At 36.9% G+C, this 21,112-nt stretch overlaps 3 protein-coding genes and 1 long non-coding RNA gene across 15 annotated transcripts in view; 1 reads left to right on the top strand and 3 right to left on the bottom strand.

Annotated features, from left to right (window-relative positions):
• Positions 1-15,030, top strand: part of LOC100744920 (Down syndrome cell adhesion molecule-like protein Dscam2) — a 126,452-nt gene extending 111,422 nt beyond the window's left edge. For 2 of the 9 annotated variants that reach the window (XM_024364736.2, XM_024364737.2), the window contains exons 12-30: positions 1,630-1,749; positions 2,215-2,388; positions 2,496-2,646; positions 2,981-3,129; positions 3,207-3,338; positions 3,565-3,865; positions 4,451-4,629; positions 4,708-4,877; positions 4,945-5,083; positions 5,223-5,340; positions 5,416-5,867; positions 5,944-6,125; positions 6,250-6,643; positions 6,912-7,040; positions 7,438-7,590; positions 8,321-8,532; positions 9,094-9,247; positions 9,314-9,416; positions 10,134-10,371. In XM_024364736.2, coding sequence (XP_024220504.1) covers positions 1,630-1,749; positions 2,215-2,388; positions 2,496-2,646; positions 2,981-3,129; positions 3,207-3,338; positions 3,565-3,865; positions 4,451-4,629; positions 4,708-4,877; positions 4,945-5,083; positions 5,223-5,340; positions 5,416-5,867; positions 5,944-6,125; positions 6,250-6,643; positions 6,912-7,040; positions 7,438-7,590; positions 8,321-8,532; positions 9,094-9,247; positions 9,314-9,416; positions 10,134-10,371 — 3,650 coding nt within the window. Of the gene's footprint in view, positions 1-1,629; positions 1,750-2,214; positions 2,389-2,495; positions 2,647-2,980; positions 3,130-3,206; positions 3,339-3,564; positions 3,866-4,450; positions 4,630-4,707; positions 4,878-4,944; positions 5,084-5,222; positions 5,341-5,415; positions 5,868-5,943; positions 6,126-6,249; positions 6,644-6,896; positions 7,041-7,437; positions 7,624-8,320; positions 8,533-9,093; positions 9,248-9,313; positions 9,421-10,118 lie in introns of those variants that run through there. The other 7 variants (XM_024364732.2, XM_024364733.2, XM_024364731.2 and 4 more) reach the window with 7 other exon arrangements.
• On the bottom strand, positions 7,370-10,217 carry LOC117151185. 3 transcript variants are annotated; one of them, XR_004460925.1, is made up of 3 exons: positions 10,084-10,217; positions 8,263-8,521; positions 7,370-7,891 (listed from the first exon to the last, which is right to left on the bottom strand). It is a non-coding gene; the product is annotated as an uncharacterized LOC117151185 (long non-coding RNA). The 3 variants fall into 3 exon arrangements; XR_004460924.1 differs by having other exon boundaries at positions 7,370-7,885; XR_004460923.1 differs by having other exon boundaries at positions 7,370-8,521.
• Positions 15,031-15,423: 393 nt separating the features above from the next.
• On the bottom strand, positions 15,424-17,084 carry LOC100744085 (tropomyosin-2-like). The gene is made up of 6 exons (XM_003486299.3): positions 16,732-17,084; positions 16,434-16,567; positions 16,167-16,355; positions 16,000-16,075; positions 15,653-15,785; positions 15,424-15,573 (listed from the first exon to the last, which is right to left on the bottom strand). The coding sequence occupies exons 1-6, from the start codon at positions 16,969-16,971 to the stop codon at positions 15,491-15,493; spliced, it is 855 nt and encodes a 284-aa protein (XP_003486347.1). The 5' UTR covers positions 16,972-17,084; the 3' UTR covers positions 15,424-15,490.
• Positions 17,085-18,265: 1,181 nt separating this feature from the next.
• Positions 18,266-21,103, bottom strand: LOC100743969 (tropomyosin-2). 2 transcript variants are annotated; one of them, XM_033318657.1, is made up of 8 exons: positions 20,907-21,018; positions 20,748-20,825; positions 20,008-20,306; positions 19,804-19,937; positions 19,352-19,540; positions 19,200-19,275; positions 18,903-19,035; positions 18,266-18,830 (listed from the first exon to the last, which is right to left on the bottom strand). In XM_033318657.1, exons 3-8 carry the CDS (start codon positions 20,245-20,247, stop codon positions 18,748-18,750), a joined length of 855 nt encoding a protein of 284 aa, XP_033174548.1. In that variant the 5' UTR covers positions 20,248-20,306; positions 20,748-20,825; positions 20,907-21,018; the 3' UTR covers positions 18,266-18,747. The 2 variants fall into 2 exon arrangements, with proteins under 2 accessions (XP_033174548.1, XP_003486346.1); XM_003486298.4 differs by lacking the exon at positions 20,748-20,825 and having other exon boundaries at positions 20,907-21,103.
• Positions 21,104-21,112: the final 9 nt, after the last annotated feature.

Genomic DNA, 21,112 nt, shown 5'->3' with positions numbered 1-21,112 from the left:
AATTAGTTTCATCTGACCGTACGCGAAACGAGAATGGATAATACGGCAAATATATAGATACTCGCACACAAAGTGCTGCGCTATGTGAACGTATCCGCACGAATGAAACGTCAATATAGATACATTGCATGCCGCAATGTCGAAAGTAAAGGAACACGCGCCCCATGTGTTTCCAACGCGAATTTTCCGGTAATGTAGGCTAGTAGTACGTATTTATTATTAATTAAATTCGTATTCGTCGAACTAGTCGTTAGAAGCGGGTACTTGATATATCTATATATACATATATATATTATTATTCGCCTATCCACGATATATATCTTTCGGTTTTCCGCCGACATGCTCTCATCCAAGAACCTCACATTTCCTGCCCAATTGCGCCTTTTCTTCTTCCGAGAGTTCTACTTGTTTCACGCCACAATTGAACGAGTATCTTATATATTTAATAACACGTTATACACACAATCTTTACATACATTTGGTCTACATACACATATATATATATTTATATATATATTATATTGTCGCACGCGTTAATGCGTGGCCGGTATTTGCCGTCTTGTAAAACGTTGGAACTCCCACTCACAGTATCTCGCTTGTGCAGCGTTTTTCACCACCGTAAAAAGTAGAACCCGCCAAACAGTACACCCAAAAATACAGTAAACCTCAAACTCTCGACACTGGTCGATGCGCGGCGTACCGTCACGGATCATTTATACCGTTTTGGAAACTCACTCATATCCGGTGTTTGTCGCAATTTAGACGATGCACACATTTAGTGGCGATTTCGTTTGAGCCGTAGCTAGATATACAGAGATCTCAGATAGATGCTTCATACTGCACTGTGTACCTCATTCTCTTTTTTTTCTCTCTCTCTCTCTCTAATTTTTTCTTCTTTTTTTTTGTTTTCTTTTCGTCTGTCTCCTTTTTGGGCTACGTATGTACGTTGATGGTGTATCGATCGAACCGCTTTACATTGATGATCCTTTAGTAGAAGCAGAGAAACAAGTCCAGTCGTTTATTTGTTCCAAGCGATCCAAGAGAATCGGTCGAAGGCTTGTACGTCGCGGACGTCTCGCATCGACGGTTAAAAACCCCACTTCCATACTAAACCTCACCTACGAACCTTCATTCACTTTATCTCTTAATGTCTCTGCCACTTTTTCATTATGTAAATTTACCATTTTTTCCACCATTATTACGGAAATTCGAGATTTTGTCAAAATTTGTTTAGTCGCGTGTCGAATCTTTTCGCGGCTTGTTTTTCCGATACTGAACGACCGACTTCTCAGATAAATCGTTTTCGGATAGATTCGAAGTCGAAAAGAAAAATAAAGAGTAGAACGAAAAAAAGGAACGATCGTTTCTCGTCGACGACAGGCGCCGTCGTTCTGCGTTCTCCTCGTACTTTCACTTTTGTACAGTGTATCTTTCTCGTTTTGTACATATGTATCTGGATACTGCGTTTACGACGATATAGCGCCATACCGTCGACGAGCTCGTCCTTTGACCGCGCTTTTCACGACTCTCTCACGACGTACCTGTCTCTAAATCGCTAACGACCAGTAAAAATAACGTACACGGAAGTATCACAACGACTTGTCTAAAGCTGTCCGCTCTGGTTTTCAGTACCACCGCGATGGATCGTGGAACCAGCGGACGTGAGCGTCGAAAGAAACAAGCACGTCGCTTTGCACTGCCAAGCGCAGGGCGTGCCTACACCTACTATCGTTTGGAAAAAGGCCACGGGTAAGAAATTTGCTACGTTAATCCATTAAGGGCTGACAATATTTCATTTGTAATTTTTTTCAAGTCGATTTACATAATTGGATCTTATTGTTAACATCGTAGCGATAAGAAGAAATTTCAAGAATTTATTTAATATTTTTTTTTTTTTTTTAGCATTGTTCACTATTCTCTCAACTTTAGATCGCAGATTCTACGATGTTATAAAGTTTAAAGAAATCTGTAAAGTTTAAAGCGCTTATTTATATCTTATCGGAAGTCCTTTTTGTTTCTGATTTGCATAATGAACTTGTATAAAGCATCGACTTGTTGGAAAAGTTCGTACCATTTTTATTATGAATTTCTATCAGAAGACATCGAATAAACGTTGCTCTTGGTTGGATAATAAATGGAATTAAGAAAGAAAAAAAATGTCTAAAATTCGTTGATAAAATAGATTCGATATAACTCATTATCTGAACAAAATAGGAAGCAAATCCGGTGAATACGAGGAGTTGCGGGAAAGAGCGTACACGAAAATCCTCAGTAATGGTACGTTGCTGTTGCAACACGTGAAAGAAGACAGAGAAGGATTTTACCTCTGTCAAGCGAGCAATGGCATTGGGAGTGGTATCGGCAAAGTAGTTCAGCTAAAAGTAAACTGTAAGTATCTTTGTGTTGAACGTATAAATCGAATAATCGTATAATAAATTGTATATCAGTAAAATCAACGTAAAACGCATTATGTTCTCGTTTTGATGTCTCGGTAGCTTCCCCATACTTCGCTGCACCATCGAGGCTCGTCACCGTGAAGAAGGGTGACACAGCAACTTTGCATTGCGAGGTACACGGCGACACACCGGTCACCGTCACCTGGTTGAAAGGAGGAAAAATTGAGTTAAATCCCTCGACGAACTATCGGTAAAGCTGGGATTAGCTTGAATACTGTCGAATGAAACTCTTTGATATATTGCTAGGAACTTATATTTTTAAACGCGTGATAGAAAAAAGTTGTTTCAAAGTTTTATTAACTTTTAATTAAATTTTGATCAATTTTTTTTATTTGTTTCTGTATGAGATGATTCGTCATTTGTTGGCGAGTGTTTTGTATAAGACGAATATGTACATATACGAGTGTTTATATTAGAAAGAATTTTAATTCATAGAAGTTGCGTTCCAATTATTTTTCTGTTAGATATTAATTATACATAGGATTATGACTAAATTTTTTACGGTTGCTTTATCATGTGTGAAGAGTTACGGTGAAACGAGAGGTAACACCGGATGGTGTGATTGCACAATTACAAATTTCTTCGGCGGAAGCCTCAGACAGTGGCGCGTACTTTTGTCAAGCAAGCAATCTGTATGGTCGTGATCAACAGTTAGTGCAACTCCTCGTACAAGGTATAATTTCATCGATGAAAATAGATATAACTAAACAAATATTCGTTTAAAGAACGATCGATTTCATTCTAATGTAGAGCCACCACAGCCGCCAAGTTCTTTAGAAACTGCCATGGTTGCCAGTCGAAGCATTAACGTTAAATGGCAACATAAATCACAAGACACCAGTGAAGTGACTAAATATATTCTCCAATATAAAGAAGGCGATGGTGAATATTTTTCAATTATTTAAAGAAAATATATCATAGTAAAAAAATAAAAATATCTAATAATAAAATATTTATCATTATTGTCATTCTAGATCACATTGCTCGTTGTAACGTTTAGTAGATCAAGCAAATTTTGATTCATAATTGATCAAAATTTGAATTTGCATAAACACTCCGAGTCTAGTGATATGTATCAACATTTATTGAATAAATTGTATTAAAACAGCTGGAATGTGGCAACAACAAGAATTCACCGGGCCGCCTCTTTCGTATGCAGCTCTAATAGATGAATTAAAACCGGCAACTAGATACACTATACGCGTAATAGCCGAAGGACCAGCGGGTAGATCAGTACCCTCGGCAGAACTGATTGTCAGAACCGAGCCACAAAGACCGGCTGGACCCCCGATTAATCTTGAAGCTAGGGCTCTGTCCTCCTCTGAAATTTTAATTACTTGGTCGCCACCACTGCCTGAACTCCGACACGGTGACATTCAGGGATTCAATGTTGGCTACAGGGAAACAAGGTAGGAATATCGAAGCAGAGTAATCTGTCTTGTACAGTCGCTGTACTTTAAAATTCGTGCACAAAAGATGCAACTCTATAAGTAAACATTTTATGTTAGTAAATTTTACATATATTTTACAATTTCGGAATTATGAAAAATGACCTATGTCTAATGAAAATCAACCAGTTCTATAAAAACTTTCTTATGGGGTCCAGTACTTCATAATTTAGTTAGATATAACTCTCCTGCAATGTAATAATTACAAATACGCTCATCGAAGTAATATGATGAATATTTTGTTTAAAAGAATCCATATTGAACAGAAATTAAAGATACTAGAAATGTTCTTAAATAAAATTTTTGTCAGGTGCCACACTTCATTTTCATAGTGTTAAATTTTTGTAGTTGTATAAAAGTACCATCAAATTTAATATGCTTAATATATTTGGACTTAATTAATTAGAATATAAATGCTGTAATAAATACAATGGTGTACAAATCCTTTTTGTCACCACTACATTTCAATTCTAATTATACAAATGTTTTGAAGCACATTGAACTATTCAAGTTCAGAACTCCATTACGCTAGCAATCTTCTTTCAGCTCGGCGAATCCCTCGTATAACTTCAGCTCTGTGTCCGGAGACGGAGAAGAAGGGGGTGCAGAACTTCGGCTAACAGGCCTTCGACCCTATACAAAGTACACTTTAGTGGTTCAAGCGTATAATCAAGTTGGATCTGGTCCACTTTCCGAACCTTTGTTCACACAGACAATGGAAGATGGTAAATGATATTTTTTAAGATGTCAAATAATTGTGTATTTCGAAAAGTATATTTAATTACATAAATTAATTTATTTAGTGCCCAGTATGCCACCCGAAGATGTAAGATGCGCTGCGTTAACTTCACAATCACTTCAAGTATCTTGGCAGCCACCACCTAATACGCACAGCAATGGTATTATTCAGGGATACAAGTTACATTATGAACCTATCCTGGCGGATATGTGGCGCAGTGTCGATGAAATGGAAGTAAGCATAATATCTTTTTTATTTAGACAGATTTAAACTGAGATTCTTCAACGTCATATTGTTTTAGGTTCGTAAGACTAACGTTTTAACCATTATTCTTACGGGTCTGAGGAAATATACAAATTATACCATTCAAGTATTAGCCTTTACAAGAGTTGGAGATGGAGTACCTACAACAGTAACTTACTGCCAAACGGAAGAGGATGGTAATTTTTGTCAAACTAATTGACTAATGTTTACGCAATTGTAGAAGTATCTCTAGTAAATAACTTGAAACTTGAAACAACTTGAAATAATCTTATAAGTAGAAATGTAATAATCGCAGTATTTTTAATTTATCCACAGTGCCAGGCAGTCCAGCGGATATAAAAGTGGTGGTAAGCTCACCGCAGGCACTTTTTATTTCTTGGCTCCCACCCTTAGAACCAAATGGAATTATTACAAAATATAATCTGTATACGAGGTAAAAACAACCACACCAAAATCGTTACATAAATTTCTATTTAGTTTTATTACTATAAAAATATAAATGCTATAGGGTCGTAGATGGCCGAGAGGAACTTAATCACGGTAAAAGAACACTGCCAGCAACAAGCACTTATTTCGAAGCGACTGATTTACAACAACACGTAGAATATCAATTTTGGGTGACTGGTAGCACCCGTGTAGGCGAAGGTCAAAGTTCCAGAGTAGCCGCACAGGTTCCAACAAATCGTGTACCAGCGAGGATTACGTCTTTTGGAGGCCACGTAGTGCGACCATGGAGAGGATCTGCTACGTTGGCTTGCAACGCAGTTGGCGACCCTACTAGAGAGTGGTATAAAGGACAATCCGAACAAATTCGTACTGACACAACCAGAAACATACAAATTTTACCGTCTGGAGAACTCGTGCTGTCGAATTTACAATCACAAGATGGTGGAAATTATACTTGTCAGGTGGAGAACGCTCAAGGCAGTGATAAGTTACATTATACTTTGACTGCACAGGGTAAGTTTAATTTTTGAAGGATAAATGGTTATTAATAGTTGAAGTTGTAAGAAGATTAATTGGAATTGTTTCACAGTGCCGCCCAGTGCACCCGTTCTTTACGTAACGAGTTCCACATCAAGCAGTATTTTGTTGCACTGGAAACCTGGACACAATGGTGGTGCTTCACTCACAGGCTACACGTTACATTATCGAACGACACATGGAAATTTAGACGAGTTGCAACTATCTCGTCATGCCACAAGTCACGAATTAAAGGTATAATAGACATACATTTATTCTATATTCATATCTTTAACATAAACGATTTCCAAAGCGTAATGAAATGTTTCAAGAATATTTTATACTGAACGTATTACTGATATAATCTATTAATTTCCAGGGTCTCCTATGTGGTAACACATATCAACTATACTTGACATCTCACAACAAAATCGGGAGCAGTCCATCGTCACCAGTCCTCTCAGTTCGAACACAGGGACAGGCACCAGGAATACCACCAGCAGCAGCTTTTCTCAGTCCAAACTCGACCACATTAGTCCTCCGACTTCACGTGTGGCCAGATAATGGCTGTCCGATTCTTTTCTTCGTGATTCAATACAGACCCATAAACGAATTTCATTGGACATTAGTCTCAAACAGCGTGAAAATGCAACGAAGATTTGTGGTGACAAATTTACAACCGAGTTCGGTTTATCAGCTGAAAGTTGAAGCCCACAATGTAGCTGGCAACAATCAAGCGGAGTTCACATTCGTAACATTGACAAAGGAAGGCGGTAAGCTTGATGATATAACTATTCTTCGTTCCAAACCAATTGATCATTAGAGCTGAATTCCAAAATTCGAATAATAAGCAACAAATTTATCATTTCTCAATTATCAAGAGCAGTTAATTTATAATGGACAAAGGATAGAGACATTTCACAGCTTCTAACAAAATTTGAAATAGAGCAAAACGAATCAATCTGGTGACAATATTCAAGTTGAAAGAATTATATCCAAAAGCACTGTGTTCCTGAAACCTTGCAGAACCGCCTCCTCCAGAACTGTCGAAACGTGGAATTGCTTCGTCCGTACCATTCTACGCTGATGTGAAAGTGATGCTGCCTCTGATCGTGGCCACTGTTGCCTTAGTTGTCGCTGTGGTCATCGTAGGTCTTCGCTGGCGAAGCAGTAAGTTGTTCATTCTAAATTTCTATCAATTGTTGAACTTTAATATCTGAATGGTTTACCTACATCGCAGTTCACTCTGTATTTTTAATGTCATTCGCCATATTATTTTGAAATCGTTAAATTTAAAAAAATTAATTCCCTGTAGAGAAGGCGGATGTTTCATTAATTATAAATTTAAACCATATATGAATAAAATAAATTACTGTGATATTTGATTATCTATATTTTATAATAATGTTTCATCTTGCATATAACCCATGAGATGTTGATGTTCCACTTGGTGAAACTCACAATCAATGGATCATGAAACAATTTTGATCGGCGATAGATATATTGTAAATAAATCCTATTTATTCATACAGGGTACATACATATTTTATTTCTATTTATATATAAGGATATCTCGGAGACAGAATGCAGCGTCCCATGAAAGAGACTCAAGAGAATCAACAGAATGCCGAAACTCAAAGAGAGCGTTACTACGCGACGATTCACAAGGTGGCTTTACAACAAGCGGCGAATACGGGTGGAGGGCCCGACAAGATTCCAGGTGAACCTTTGTTACGATACGGACGACAGCCAGGTTTGGTACTATAATTGTTGTTCAGGTAAAAGAAAATCGCACGCGTAGCGCTGTTCAACCAAAGTGGGCAGACCCGTTAGCGTTCGATTGCAGTTCACAAAGCAAAGGTGGATTATTTTACATCTTCCTTTCATCACCATAGATCATCGTCTTTTTTCTTTTTACCCTTTATGCGACCGATCTTGAATGTTTCACTCGTGTTCCACTGCATATTTCATTCGACACTTCATCATGCATTGCTTCTGCCTTCATCGACCACCCTCTGTAACTTTTTAGAAACTGTATCACTTAAGATATCACTAAAATTTCTAAATTAATAGTGACGAGAACTCATTAGAGAGATTTGTAGTCAATTCTGCTCTCAGGAGAATATTATAAAAAAATGTATTCTGATATAAAAGAATATTATTGTAGTTACATTATTGGATATTTTATTCTATACATTCAAAAACATTTATTAACAGAATAAACCAAAAAATTCAGAGCTGCGTTTGATTGATGATGATAGTCTCGTGATATTCTCCTCAAGAAACCAGTTGCTTCTCAAGAATCATAGTTCACGTTAGAAATTGTAACAGAGAAATTACAAAATGAAAGTAAAATCATTCTATAGTAAAGCAGATAAAAATCGATTCTCACATAAAAAATTCATCCCAACGCGATTTGAAAGGTAGGCAATGCCTCTGGTGGGTTACAGAGACAGCGGAGGACATCTCGCCGTACGCTACGTTCCAGCTTTCGGAGGGTGGCGGGGGAAGCCTGGCAGGGTTGGGAGGGTTGGGAGGACTGGGAGGCGCGGCGGAAGCTTCAGCAGCCGGCCTCCACCCGAACAACACTCTGCTACACAGTTTCATGTATCACGAGCACGCCATGACCGAAGGGTGCGCAAGCCCTCCACCTGCCGCGACGGTAAGTTCACAGTTTAAATTAGTAGCTAATAGCTTAAGAATGTTAATATTTTATTAATTTATTGAGCACTAAATTCTTATTTTCCCATTAAATTATAATCTGTAATATATGCAACCATTAGTACCACCACAGGGCTTACTACATTAATTGATCGATATATTCATTACATTAATTATAAATAACGTAACATTAATTACATATATTAATTCCTATATTAATCGCGATATTAATTGTTATGAGGTAACTGTTGATTACTAGCGTACATACATATGTATTAAACATATTGCAATTTCCCATAGACATTTGTTTTGAATAAATTGGCCCTTCCACATCTTTTTCACGTATTAATTCATATTTTATATATTAGGGGAAATAAATAAGTTCTGTTCCTGTTATCATTTGTTCATAAAAAAAAGCAAGTAAAGTTTTATACAATTATTTCTACTTGATACGTTTTAATGTTAATGATATTTCTTAAAGTAGTGATTCATTTGTAAAATGTGATGAGAAGTCACAGGTTTTATATTTTTATTAGACCTAGATATCGTGTTATATTCACAGAGCATGAAGAGCGTTTCTTCGAGGAGACGACAGCAGAGAAAGCAACAAACTCCGGGCGATGTCGAGACCGACGAGAGCGAGTCTGACCCGGATCAGTTGACGAGCTCTCGCACAGAGTCTTCCAACCAACTGGACGCGGGCAAACTCAAACACAGTATGCGTAATCATCCATCCAACTCCTTCATAAAATAATACCTTAGTAATAAAATTTTACTTCTAGTTCGGGCCGTTTCCGATTTCATTTATCACGGTACGTCGAGCACTTCTTCAGACATCTCGCCCATGTCAGAGCAGAAGTCACTTCCTCGAAGAGGACGATCTAGGTAATTGATAAATAATCTATCTTTCATTAATTTTTAATATTCTTATATTAAATACATTCATTAGTTAAATTATCATTCGTCTCATTCATAATTCGTCTCATACATAATGTAACACATCGTACAGAGCGTTTCTTCAGTAATTAATTTGATACATTGTTTTCTTTTAAAATTGTCACGCGCGCGCGCGCACACACACACACACACACACACACACATGCAGAGAGCTTTCAATATAACAATTACGCAGTTATAAGACAATGCAATGAATGAGATCAACATCATAGATAATAGAGGCAAAATGAGAAAAGTAAATTTATTAGAATATATATTCATTGACTTATAACATCGTTAAAAAATTTGCGATCGTTATATTATAACAACTGAATAGTATACAATTAAGATCTAAAGGGTTACTTTTTAATCAAACTTATCAAATCCCAAAATATTTTACGAAGTTTCAATCCCAAATGATACAAGTAGAATACTCGCATAGCATATCACACGCGAAACTCGATCATAAAATAATGATCCAAATTTGATTTCCAAAAAAAGGCCATGTATCATGTTCATGTTCATAGATCATCCAATATTCATAAAACTCTCTGTACGGCCAAGATTCAGCCAACAATGCTGAAAAAAAGCAAACTCATATATGTCATATTCTCACCCGTAGTAAGTTCATTTCTTTGGCTGTCCCGTAAGATGGCATGTTCCCAGCAGGAGCTCTCTACGCACATTATTACCGCCGATATCGGTCGCGGAGACCACATTCGTCGGAGGCAATCAGGGAAACGTAGTGCCAGGGAATGGCGACCGTTCCGACAGGCCAGAACTCAGCGAAGCTGAGTGCGATATCGACTCCTTGAAGAAGCTGAAACTCGGTCTGAGGAGCTCCCTATGGTCAAGGCCGAGTACCCAAAATAATCCTTCCTCCGATTACTCTATCGCCGTTTAATTCGTTCCACTCTCTTCCTCTGTGTGCCTCCTCTACTTCCCGTTATTGTCCGTGGTAGGCCAAGATATCTCTGTTCTCCCTCTCTTGATCCCATGGTCCAAAGAGTTAGATAAATGAAAAAAAAAATCCTTTTATCTGGTGTCTCGCCGGATGTTTCGACGTGGTTAGATTTAAAATGAAAAAGAAAAAAAAAAGTTGAAAGATAGGACTTGGTGACGCGTAAGTACGCGCGTCCGTTTCCCTTTTTCTCTCTGTCGATTATAGATGAAAATTAAATTATATTCGTTGCTGGGAATATCGGCAGATGAATCGCTCATAGATAACGGAGAGAGGCTAAATAAACGAAATATTAAAATAAATATCGTGAAATGAACTGTATCACGTGCATTGTTAACAAAAATAATTCGACTGACTCGTTATCTCTCGTTAATGGAACGTCGAACAAGTTATGCACTTTTTACCTTTCTCTTCTTTATCTATGACGCAACGAGATATTATATCCGTGCGTGCGTGTACGTAACGAGTGAATGGTCAAGAAGTTGAATGAGTTAATCGCGTGTAAGAGTGCGTGCCAAACGACAATTTGCTCAGACCGCTGCGACTCGTTTGCCGGCGGGCGACCCATTCGAGACCAAAGACTTAATCGTACGAACAGAGCACGGGAAAGTCCTTGGAGCACCAGCGAATCGTGGGAAACGATGGCATCTTGTATTCGTGGAAATCTCGCGTTTCGATCTTTCATCGAACGATGGACGATCGGCTTTGAACGTTCGTGCGGTTGACCGATTGGATATTCCAATGATATAGACGAGTAGAAGTAATTATTAATAGAATAACGATGACAAAGAAGCGGTACAACACAATTGAAAAAACGTTTACTCGACGTCGATTAAATTGATCATTACGTAACTAATTGTCACGATCTAAACAACTTGTCTCCTCTCGATGCACACCGGGAGCATTTATTTTGGTCACGCTGGCCTACGCTGTCCGTTCTACGATTCTAGACAGGTCCGTCGTTATTTTTTGCAACTACGTTCTGCGTTCGTTTTTCTATCGACTTCTCCGGCGCAATCGATTCGATCATTATACAAACTGCGACTCTTGAGTTTTATGTTATGTTTTGTATATATGCGAAATGTTTTATTTTATGAGTCACGGTAGATGGTATATGTATTTCTCTGTTTCTAAAATATTCTTTTTCATTTATTTACGACGCTTAAAAATTCCTTAACACGGCTATATCAAAAAATTGACTCATCATCCCGTACTATCGTACCGATTAACTAACACTTTTCCTAAATATGAATCAAATATTAAATTTCGCAAACGATGATTAACATTAGAAGTTAGTCATCTTGTTATCTTTCACTGTGTTAGCTAATCTCATCAACTATTTATTCTAATATTGCAAATGTTACTGAATAATATGCTCCTCGAGCAACAACGAATCTCAACAAACGGTTCAAAGCTCGTGTAACGTTCGTTACCGAAAGAAGCGATTTTTTCAATTCGTAAGACTGATTTTCTTACTCTCCGTTCGATTGCGATTGTTCACGAGCTCGTATTCGATCTAATTTCAACGAACGAATCGTCGGACATCGTTTTCCACGTTCTCGATCCGTGCTCGCCTGTGTCCAGTTAAATACGTGCGCGTGGTATTAGAATCGGAATGAGAGTTATTAACCGAGAAGAAACCCGAAAGAGAGTGCCGATTCGGCGCGGTTTTACGCGAGCTAACGTAAAACTATTCGTGGTACGTTTTAGAAGACAACAATGAGACGCGTTTGCCCGTCTTCAAGACGGGCTCGTCGAAGGTTGGGCTCTGTTGCATTGTAAAGTTTATACGTACGTCTAAACACCGTTGATTACTTTAAGTCCGTTATTAAATCCTAAGACTTCTAAGTAAGGCATTATTTCCGCGTGCGGGCGGACCGCACGCTCCTCTCCCGCTCTGTAAATTTTTCGCCGTGCCGACAAAACGCTAGTCTAACATCGACAGCGACCATTTCGACTCTGGATCGTTCGTCGATTAAATACATCAACATCTCTCTTCGAATGTCGCGCACTTCGACCGAAAGACTCGCGAATCGTACTCAAATTATATTCGAGATCCAAACGGTCGTTATTTTCTGATTAAATAATAATCAAACTCGAATTAACCCATTAAGGTCCAACATTGCATTAACGCAATATGATAAGTAATATTTTCCATTTTTTTAATTTTATACACCCAATCGTCAATCGATTTTATATTATCAAAGCGTCTCTTTAGTTGGTTTTTTTTTAGATCAGATACGTATTCTTTCCATCAGTTTGGATATTACAACAATATCGATTATCAGAACATTAGTCTTTTTAGGATAATATACAGGGTGTTTTGTTTAACTGGGGATGGTAAAATATCTTACGTAACATTATAATAAATTATATATACATATATATCGTTTGGATTTTAATGGGTTGGATGGCGAGTACGAAATAACAAATTGCACGCGAATACGTTCGTGTGGCATCGACGATGGCTCTTAAATGAGCAATCCGAAGAACCTGTTCTCACACAGATTTCGAGGTTTTTTCGGTAACGGTTGAAATCAAGAAAAAAAAAAGAAAGAAAGAAGCATATCGATCTCGTTAAAATTGAAATCAAAGAACAAATGGAAAATAGAAACGTGGCGAAGCACCGCGGTCCGCGCGAGCCGCGACAAATTCGTACGTTCCCTCAGACTGATTTGAAAGTAAAAATAACGTTGCAATTCACGAGTTGCAAACACATACTACCACGACACTGCCATTCCGCAGACTAACTCGAATAGTGCCAAATCATGGCCAATTTCCTACTTCCGGAAACAATAATTTTACAATTGCGATTTTTATCATTACCAGGTAGCAGGTTTTTCGAGATTTTTAGGATTTTAAAAACGAGCGGTTTTTTCGACGAACTTTATAATGAATTTTCAATCGTTTCCTTCGCGAAATTCCAACCTGAGTTCCAAGAGTGTGCGCGACACTGCGAAGACGAGGGCATATAGGTATACGTATATATATAAATTTATATAAATATATATATACATATGTACTTAAAAGCGCGTGTAAGCGTATACATTACGGTTCAACATACATGAATGTATATATCGAGAAGCACGTCAATCAAACTCGTAGAGTTCGATTAATTTGTTAGATCATTTTCGGGAAGCGGGTATCGTTTATCGCGACGATAATAACGTTTTTTGTACATTTTTGCTTATATCGCCGACCGACTGACGTCCGCTTAACCAGGACTCCGTATATTCGTCGATATGCCCGGATTCTTTTTCTATTCGATTGTTTTTTACTTCTGGGAATTTCTGGCTCCAGACAAAATAATCTTTCAAAATAATCATACCTATCGGAATCAATTTTTCGAGATTAAATGAACGCTTATCTTTTATTTTATCGATGTAGATAATGTAGGTATTGTAAGGACTGACAGTTTAAAATACATACTTGAAAGTATTGATCTAGGATCTGGGGGGTGAGTTATGGATTCTGGCTCACTTTTAGAGCCACTATATATTGGGATGTAACAAACGGATTACTATAATTCGAATCATCGTATTGAAGTATCTATTATTGCAAGATTCAATAAGATTTTCTATACATCTTTGATTTTATTCGTCAATCGTTATTTATTAAGAATATCTGTTCGATGAAGAGCCAGAAATTCCTCGAACACACACGACTCTACTGCCAATTATTTCCTCCGCGTTAATCGTTGAGCCACGAACGATGCTTCCAACTGTACGTTTCAGTTAAAACGGTGACGTCACTTAAAACACCTCGAAATACACACAATCGCATTACACACGGGTACACGTTATGAAAAGTAATGCAAAAATCTAAAAAACAATAGCGATGGAAGTTCATCAACATCGACATAACAAATATAAGATTTTACGTCCTTCTGGAAAATCCAAGCTAGTCGTACAATTGTATCGTATAAGTACTATATTCTCAACACGTAAAATGTAAAACTAAAATGACGTAGCAAAAAAACCTTTTAGCGAAAAATATCGATAATGATAAGCATCAGCTTTACAACGTCTAAAGTCTAAAAATTGATCAATGATGGACTTTGTATCGCTATATAGTTATCTAGATCTTTCGTGTATCTCTATAAAAATTCATCAAACTCCCCTTGGTCGTGATTCTTCATACGGAACTGTCTTTATTTCGATTGAGTATTTGAGATTACGTCACCGGTTTGACCGCGTTTGCGAATGAACGAAGGCGTGGGGAGTGAGCAAATCAAACGAACAATTATTACTGTAACTATACTACTAGCATCGTTGTAAAGAAAAATAATAATAATAATAAAGAACTGAAAGAAAAGGTAAAGAAAGACGAGATGAAGGCGCGAATGTGAGGGTGTGTCTGCGTATCGAGATTCTATTCTTGAGTGGCATGGCTACGTGCGGAGGGACGTCGGAAAAGCCCGTCGAAAAAGTCGCGATCTTTCTCCCTGTTTCAAACAATTGCGAAGCAAACGAAGCGACGTAACGTGACTATCAATGCCACGGTTGAAATTGTATTCGAGTCGGTGGTATGGCGTTTCGAAGCATTGTGTCGATCGTAGAATCGATAAAATAAATTGATATCCTGTAAAGTACTGTACGAAAATCACCTTTGTTGATTCTTTGCTTCACTCCTTGAAGATTTTAGATAAATGAATATTAACCTGTTAACCGGGACAGACGAGTTGATTCGTCGCTTAATCATCGTCGATCTCTTGATCGTCAGAATTTCTTTATTTAGGGATTTTCTATTTTATGAGAAAATTCCGTTAATGAGAAAGTTTCGTTTTTATGAGAAATGAATTATGTTATATTTATATGTATAAAAAATAAAGCTGGCTTAATTCAAATTGATCTTTATTAAGCTTCGACTTTGAGATTACGAGAGTGTCTGATTAAAAAACGACTCGGTTAACGGATTAATTAATTAGCGAAGGTTACTATACACTCTATGATTGAATTTAAATACGCGAATAAGTAAGTTCGAGCATGGCTTTTAATAGAAAAGATACAATATGGATACACTGGCGTAGAAAATAGCAGAGTTCGATATTACAAAAGTTTGACTAATATCCGGTGAGTTCAGCAAACGTGGAATCCATATCGTCGCAGATGTATTTGTATTTCTCTTTCTCTCTGAATAAGAAGTCTGAAAAACAAAAGCGTGACAGTAAATACAGACAAGGGAGGTCTTCGCTAAAAAGTATGAAAAGAATTGTAAAAAATACCTTCTCTTGCATCCAACTCTTTCGAAAACACTTTAACCATCTTCTCCGCGATGATGGCTCTTTTTTCAGCAGCTTTCAATTTCACTTTCAACTCCTTCAGCTGTGTTTTAAATTCCTCTACCCTTTGATTAGCCTAAAAAATTTCCAAAATGGGAATTTTTTAACTAGCTATTAACTTCAATCTTTTGCACTTTGTTTCAGAATCTTTTAACCATCAAGAAGTTGATTATACGATATTATAGCGTCGATTAATAAATATATTTCTCAAATATAAAGAAGATACTTCATTGTTTCATATTGTTTTTAATAAATATTCAAAAAATATTTGATAAATAATATATTATTACCTTTTCTTCAGATACTTCCAAAGATTTCAATATGTTACCAACGATGAACAATTCGTCCTCTCGTTCCATTATCTTGCTGTGAATCATTGTACGAAATTACTTACGGTACATGGAACTAGAATTTGTAAAAAATTATCATAAAATGATTTACGATTCGTCCTACATACGCCTCGCTCGATTTCACTCTTTCTTCAGCCGCTTCCAATTCATCTTCGACGAAAGCCAATTTCCTCGAGATCTCGTCCGATTTTGTATCAGCGTCTTCAGCGATCAACCTCGCCTCCTTCAACTGCGCCATCAGTTGATCCATCCTTTCCTCGTCCTGCTTACTTCTGTTCTCCAAAACTTTGCAGATGCTAAAAGCAACAATTTACTACGAACAAAGTCTCAAACGTTAATCAAATTCTTTTCGTCTTCTTTCACACAGGACAAACCGTTTCGCGTCTTCCGCGGTCTCCATCGCTTGTGCCAATTTTGCTTGAGCCGTCAAACGGCGTTCCTCCGATTTTTCCAAATTCTGCAAACACTGCTGCATCTTTCTGTTCAGAACCGCCAACTCCGATTGCGTCTGTTGTCGTTCGTAAAGATTATCTTTAATTATTCTTACGTTTCGTAAAAATGATCATTATCCCAAAAATTAAAAATTAATTTTCATCAGAATAGAATTATTTTAATTTACAATATTTATGGAATGTATCGAAAGAAGATTTTATGTTTCTACAAATCACCAACCACGATATAAACTCTCTCTTTTTGCTCGAGATCTCTATTCGACTTTTCCAACTGAGCTTTGCTCAGTTCCAAGTCGCGTTCCATCTGCACCAGCTTCTTCGCCAGTTCCCGAACTTCGTCCTTCAGCTTTTCTTCTCGCCGATTCGCCTCCTTCGCCTGTTGATCGCATAGATCGGCCCTGTCCATCGCCAGATCCTTCTCGATTTTCAACGTTTGCAGGCGTTTCTTAATCGCGTTCATCACAACGATCGACGTTTCGACGCGAAGCTATATGGAAAATTCGATCAATAAATCTTTTATCAACGAAACTCTGTTTTCTTTTAATAAAATCTGGATCGTTCTTCGATAATGCAAAAACGTTAATATTCTACTATGAGTCATCTTAATTGATTAAAAGATTTTAATCAAGGTACGCACACTATTGATGTGCAATCTATATATAAAAAGTATTTCTATGAATTTCCCGAATTCTTGAAATATTTTTAATTAAATCTTGGAGTATTTTCTCTCCATTCTTCTTTAAGAGTAATGAATATTTTATAAATAGAAGAATTCAAATGTAAGAGAGAACATTGTTCTAATTGTACAGATATAGATGTTGGAAAATTTAATAAAAACGGGAATATTCGACACACATGAATCGATATTTTAAAGAAGGAACGATTAAGTATTGAAAATTAGGGAACTTAGTTGCGTCAAAAGTTCATATATTGGAAACACTTTTTTACTACTCCGATATTACACTAATTCTAAGGCTATTATTAGCCCATTTAAAACACTTTCACACTACGTTAAAACAGAATGTCGAAGAAAACGTTTCACCCTATTTGTGAAAGAATTATGATCTTACGTATTAATATATTAAAAATAAAATTCGTAAAGATAATATGATTGCACGGTCTTTCAAAGCAAAGCTGGCGGGTTACTGCACTCCGTGACCGACGAGGACAATGCTTTATAGACTCAAAGAAATGCAAAAGAACCTAATAGTCAGTTTCTTTAGTTAGACGCAAACGAATTCCTCGACTTCTCTAGACGTTTATGCTCTTCCAATAGTTCAATTGACACAAAGCTGAGGATTCGAGCACTAACGAACATACAAATCCTAAAATATTGTTGCTAAAAAAGTTTATACAGTTTTTATCGCATTATGCGTATAAAAAAAAATTACCCAATACGATAGAACTATTCTACGATAGAACTATTCTATTCTATTCTCTGTCTGCAAGCGCATTTATTAAAAACTACTAATTTATTAAAAAGAAGAGATAAGAAACGTTTTAAAAGGTGAAAAATAAAATCTTACCCGATTACGTCTCTCTTTTATAATATGAGAATATGCAATTAGAAATTTATCTATAAAAAGTTAGCAGTATATAGTTTAAGTTATGTTTCTATTTCCCAGTTATGAATTATAAAAGAGATATCGTTTATCCCTGTATACGTTTTCTTTATGCTTTTCATATTATTTTTATTTGACAGGATTTAACAAGGTATTGAATTAATTCATAAATCATACTACGATGAAGAATTCTTTTTTTTTAAATACCGTTTATTGAAAATACAGATTTGGCGTACAATGATAAAAAGAGGATGCAGTATCGAGCTTGCATTCATATTCACCGACTCCTCTTCAACGTCTCTGAAAGAAAAATAGGCGATGCCGTTAATTCTATCAAAAAGAGACTATTTGTTTCTGAAGCAACTATAACACCATCGGTCCAATCATCTCTGGCCCCGAAGCTTTTATAGAGTGTTAAGCTTGAAGCAAAGCATTACATTAACGGAAAACTAGTACAGTGTACGCTCTCTAATTGCTATGTTAATTGCACAATTTCGCATAGCAAATTATGTTTGAAGCACCATTGAAAGCTTTTTTTAACGGTACACTATAACGAGTCGAGTCAAATCAGCGTAGCTGAGTACAGCCGACTGATGTCCATTATTAAATGTAGCGAATAAGCGGAAGAAGCTCAGAATAGCAAAATAAAAGGAACTCCGTCCGTTTCTGTGGCCTTAATATCCTGTCATTTCTGCGAATGTGGCATCCATGTCGTCGCAGACTGCCTTATATTTCTCCTTTTCTTCTCTCAGTTCGTCTAAAACACAGCGATCGTTGGAAAATATTGCCTTTGAAAAAAAGGTAGGTCATCATCTACTAAACACCCTACCTTCCTTCATATCGACTTCCTTCAACAACTTCTTCACCGTTCTTTCAGCATGGACGGCGCGTTTCTCAGCCTCTCTCAATTTTTTCTTTAACTGTTTCAGTTGTACTTTAAATTCTTCCACTCGTTGATTAGCCTAAGTGAATAATTTTTAATATGTAAAAGTATGTTAAGAAATTTAACACGGTAAAGCTGATTTGTAATACGAAATATATGATAAGGAAACTTCTTTGAGTTGATCGAATTTTGCTACTTTAAAATTTACATACATACTATACATAGTTCGTAAAGGATGATTACCTTTTCCTCGGATACTTCTAAAGATTTTACTATATTTTGCACAATGAAAAGCTCGTCCTCTCGTTCTACGATTTTTCTGCAAATGCGTTTAAACGTATAAAGAAAATGGTATGGGAATCGTGGAAAAAAGAGAGTAACATAATTATACAAACGCTTCGCTGGTTTTGACTCTCTCCTCGGCGCCTTCCAGTTCTTCTTCAACGAATTGCAACTTCTTCGATATTTCGTCAGACTTTGCGTCCGCATCTTCGGCGATTAATCTTGCATCTTTCAATTCGTGCATTAATTTCTCCATGCGCTCCTCGTCCAGCCGACTTCTGTCTTCTAGTACTTTGCACATTCTACGACAAAAAGAAAGATTCGTTTATTATTCACGCATTCAAACATTCGTGCTAATTACAGAGTTTATGATGTGTCAAAATATTATTCGACAAATTCATCTACCCTAAAAATGTTTTCTTTACAATACGTTACTTAAATTTTAATAAAAATTCTCCGAGTTATCTGATAATAAAGATATAAAATATGACAAAGAATATCTGCTAAGACGAACGATATTTATTTATCGCTTATTAAGAGTATTTCAGTAAACTGTAATATAAACCTTTGAGCATCGTCCGCAAGTTCTGTCGCACGTGCAAGTTTCAATTGAGCAGAAAGACGCAACTCTTCTTTCTTCGTTAACGTTGCCTCGATCTCTTGTACCCTTTTGGTCAACGTAGTTCGATCTTGCTCTGCCTATTAACATCATTCATCAATTACACAATATCGACTTTCGTAAATCAATATGGCACATGTCTTTACGCACCTTAGACCAAGATTTTTCACATTGCTCCAAGTCGGCAGTGGATTGCTCTAAATTCGTCTTGGTAATTCCATAATCTCGTTCAAGCTGCGCCAGCTTCTTCTGTAAATCCCTTACATCGTCGTTCAGCTTATCCGCTCGAAAGTTCTCTGATCTTGCTTTCGCTTCATTTGCTTCGACTTTTTCATTAGCGGCGTCCATCTCCTGCTTCAGCGCCGCAATCTTCTTTTTAATCGCCTCCATGATGATAGTCTGTGTTTTTCTCCCCTCTTATCGCTTATTCTTTGTTCGGCAGTTTAAACCTAATAAATTCATTAATGTTGATATATATACATATATAAACTGATTTATTAATATTACACTAACGTAACGCGTAATTTGTCAGTACACTATTATTATTAATTATCATTAATCAAAGTTGCATCTGTAGCATTATAAATTCGTGAATTGTTATTTAATCTACTTCTTATTTTAATCTTTAATCAGGAATAAATACAAGTTGATAATATAACAACGTTCATATTAAAAGTAGCGTTACTCTGCTTTGGTCTGACTATAATCGCACCGTATCTACTGCATATCTACAATTAGGCTAACGCTACTACAAAATCGAACCGCCATGAGAAATACGCTCGCGAAGAGTAACGAAAAATATCTTTAACCTGTTTCTTTTTAATAAAAAACGATGCGGTAGCACATTTAAACTTGATATAGTTTATACGAATACGAAACGAAGTACTTACTTCAGCCAGTATCGTTCGACGATGCACGATATGAAAAACGAGCGATTTAGCTCTCATACGGCACCCAAGCCGTTGTTGCTACTCACCGGTAAGCAACATTTAATAACAAATAGCGCGAAAGAAAAGACAAGTTAGAGTTAAAAGGGGGACAACACTCACTGTAATCGTGGCGACGATCCGCGATGAGAATGCACAACCGGATGCCTTCGAAAGCTAAGCTAAAATAAAACGAAACCGGCGTCGCAGGCCTCCTCGAACTTCTCGATCCAATCCAATTCTATAATTGCTTGTCGCCTTGTTGGCTGTCGTCCCGATTTTATCTCGGCTCTTTACTGGCTGATTGCTGCTCGTCGCACTGACTACCA

The sequence above is a fragment of the Bombus impatiens genome, unplaced genomic scaffold (genome assembly GCF_000188095.3).
Source record: "Bombus impatiens unplaced genomic scaffold, BIMP_2.2 scf_0106, whole genome shotgun sequence".
NCBI lineage: Eukaryota > Metazoa > Arthropoda > Insecta > Hymenoptera > Apidae > Bombus > Bombus impatiens.
This window is presented reverse-complemented; position numbering and strand designations above follow the sequence as displayed.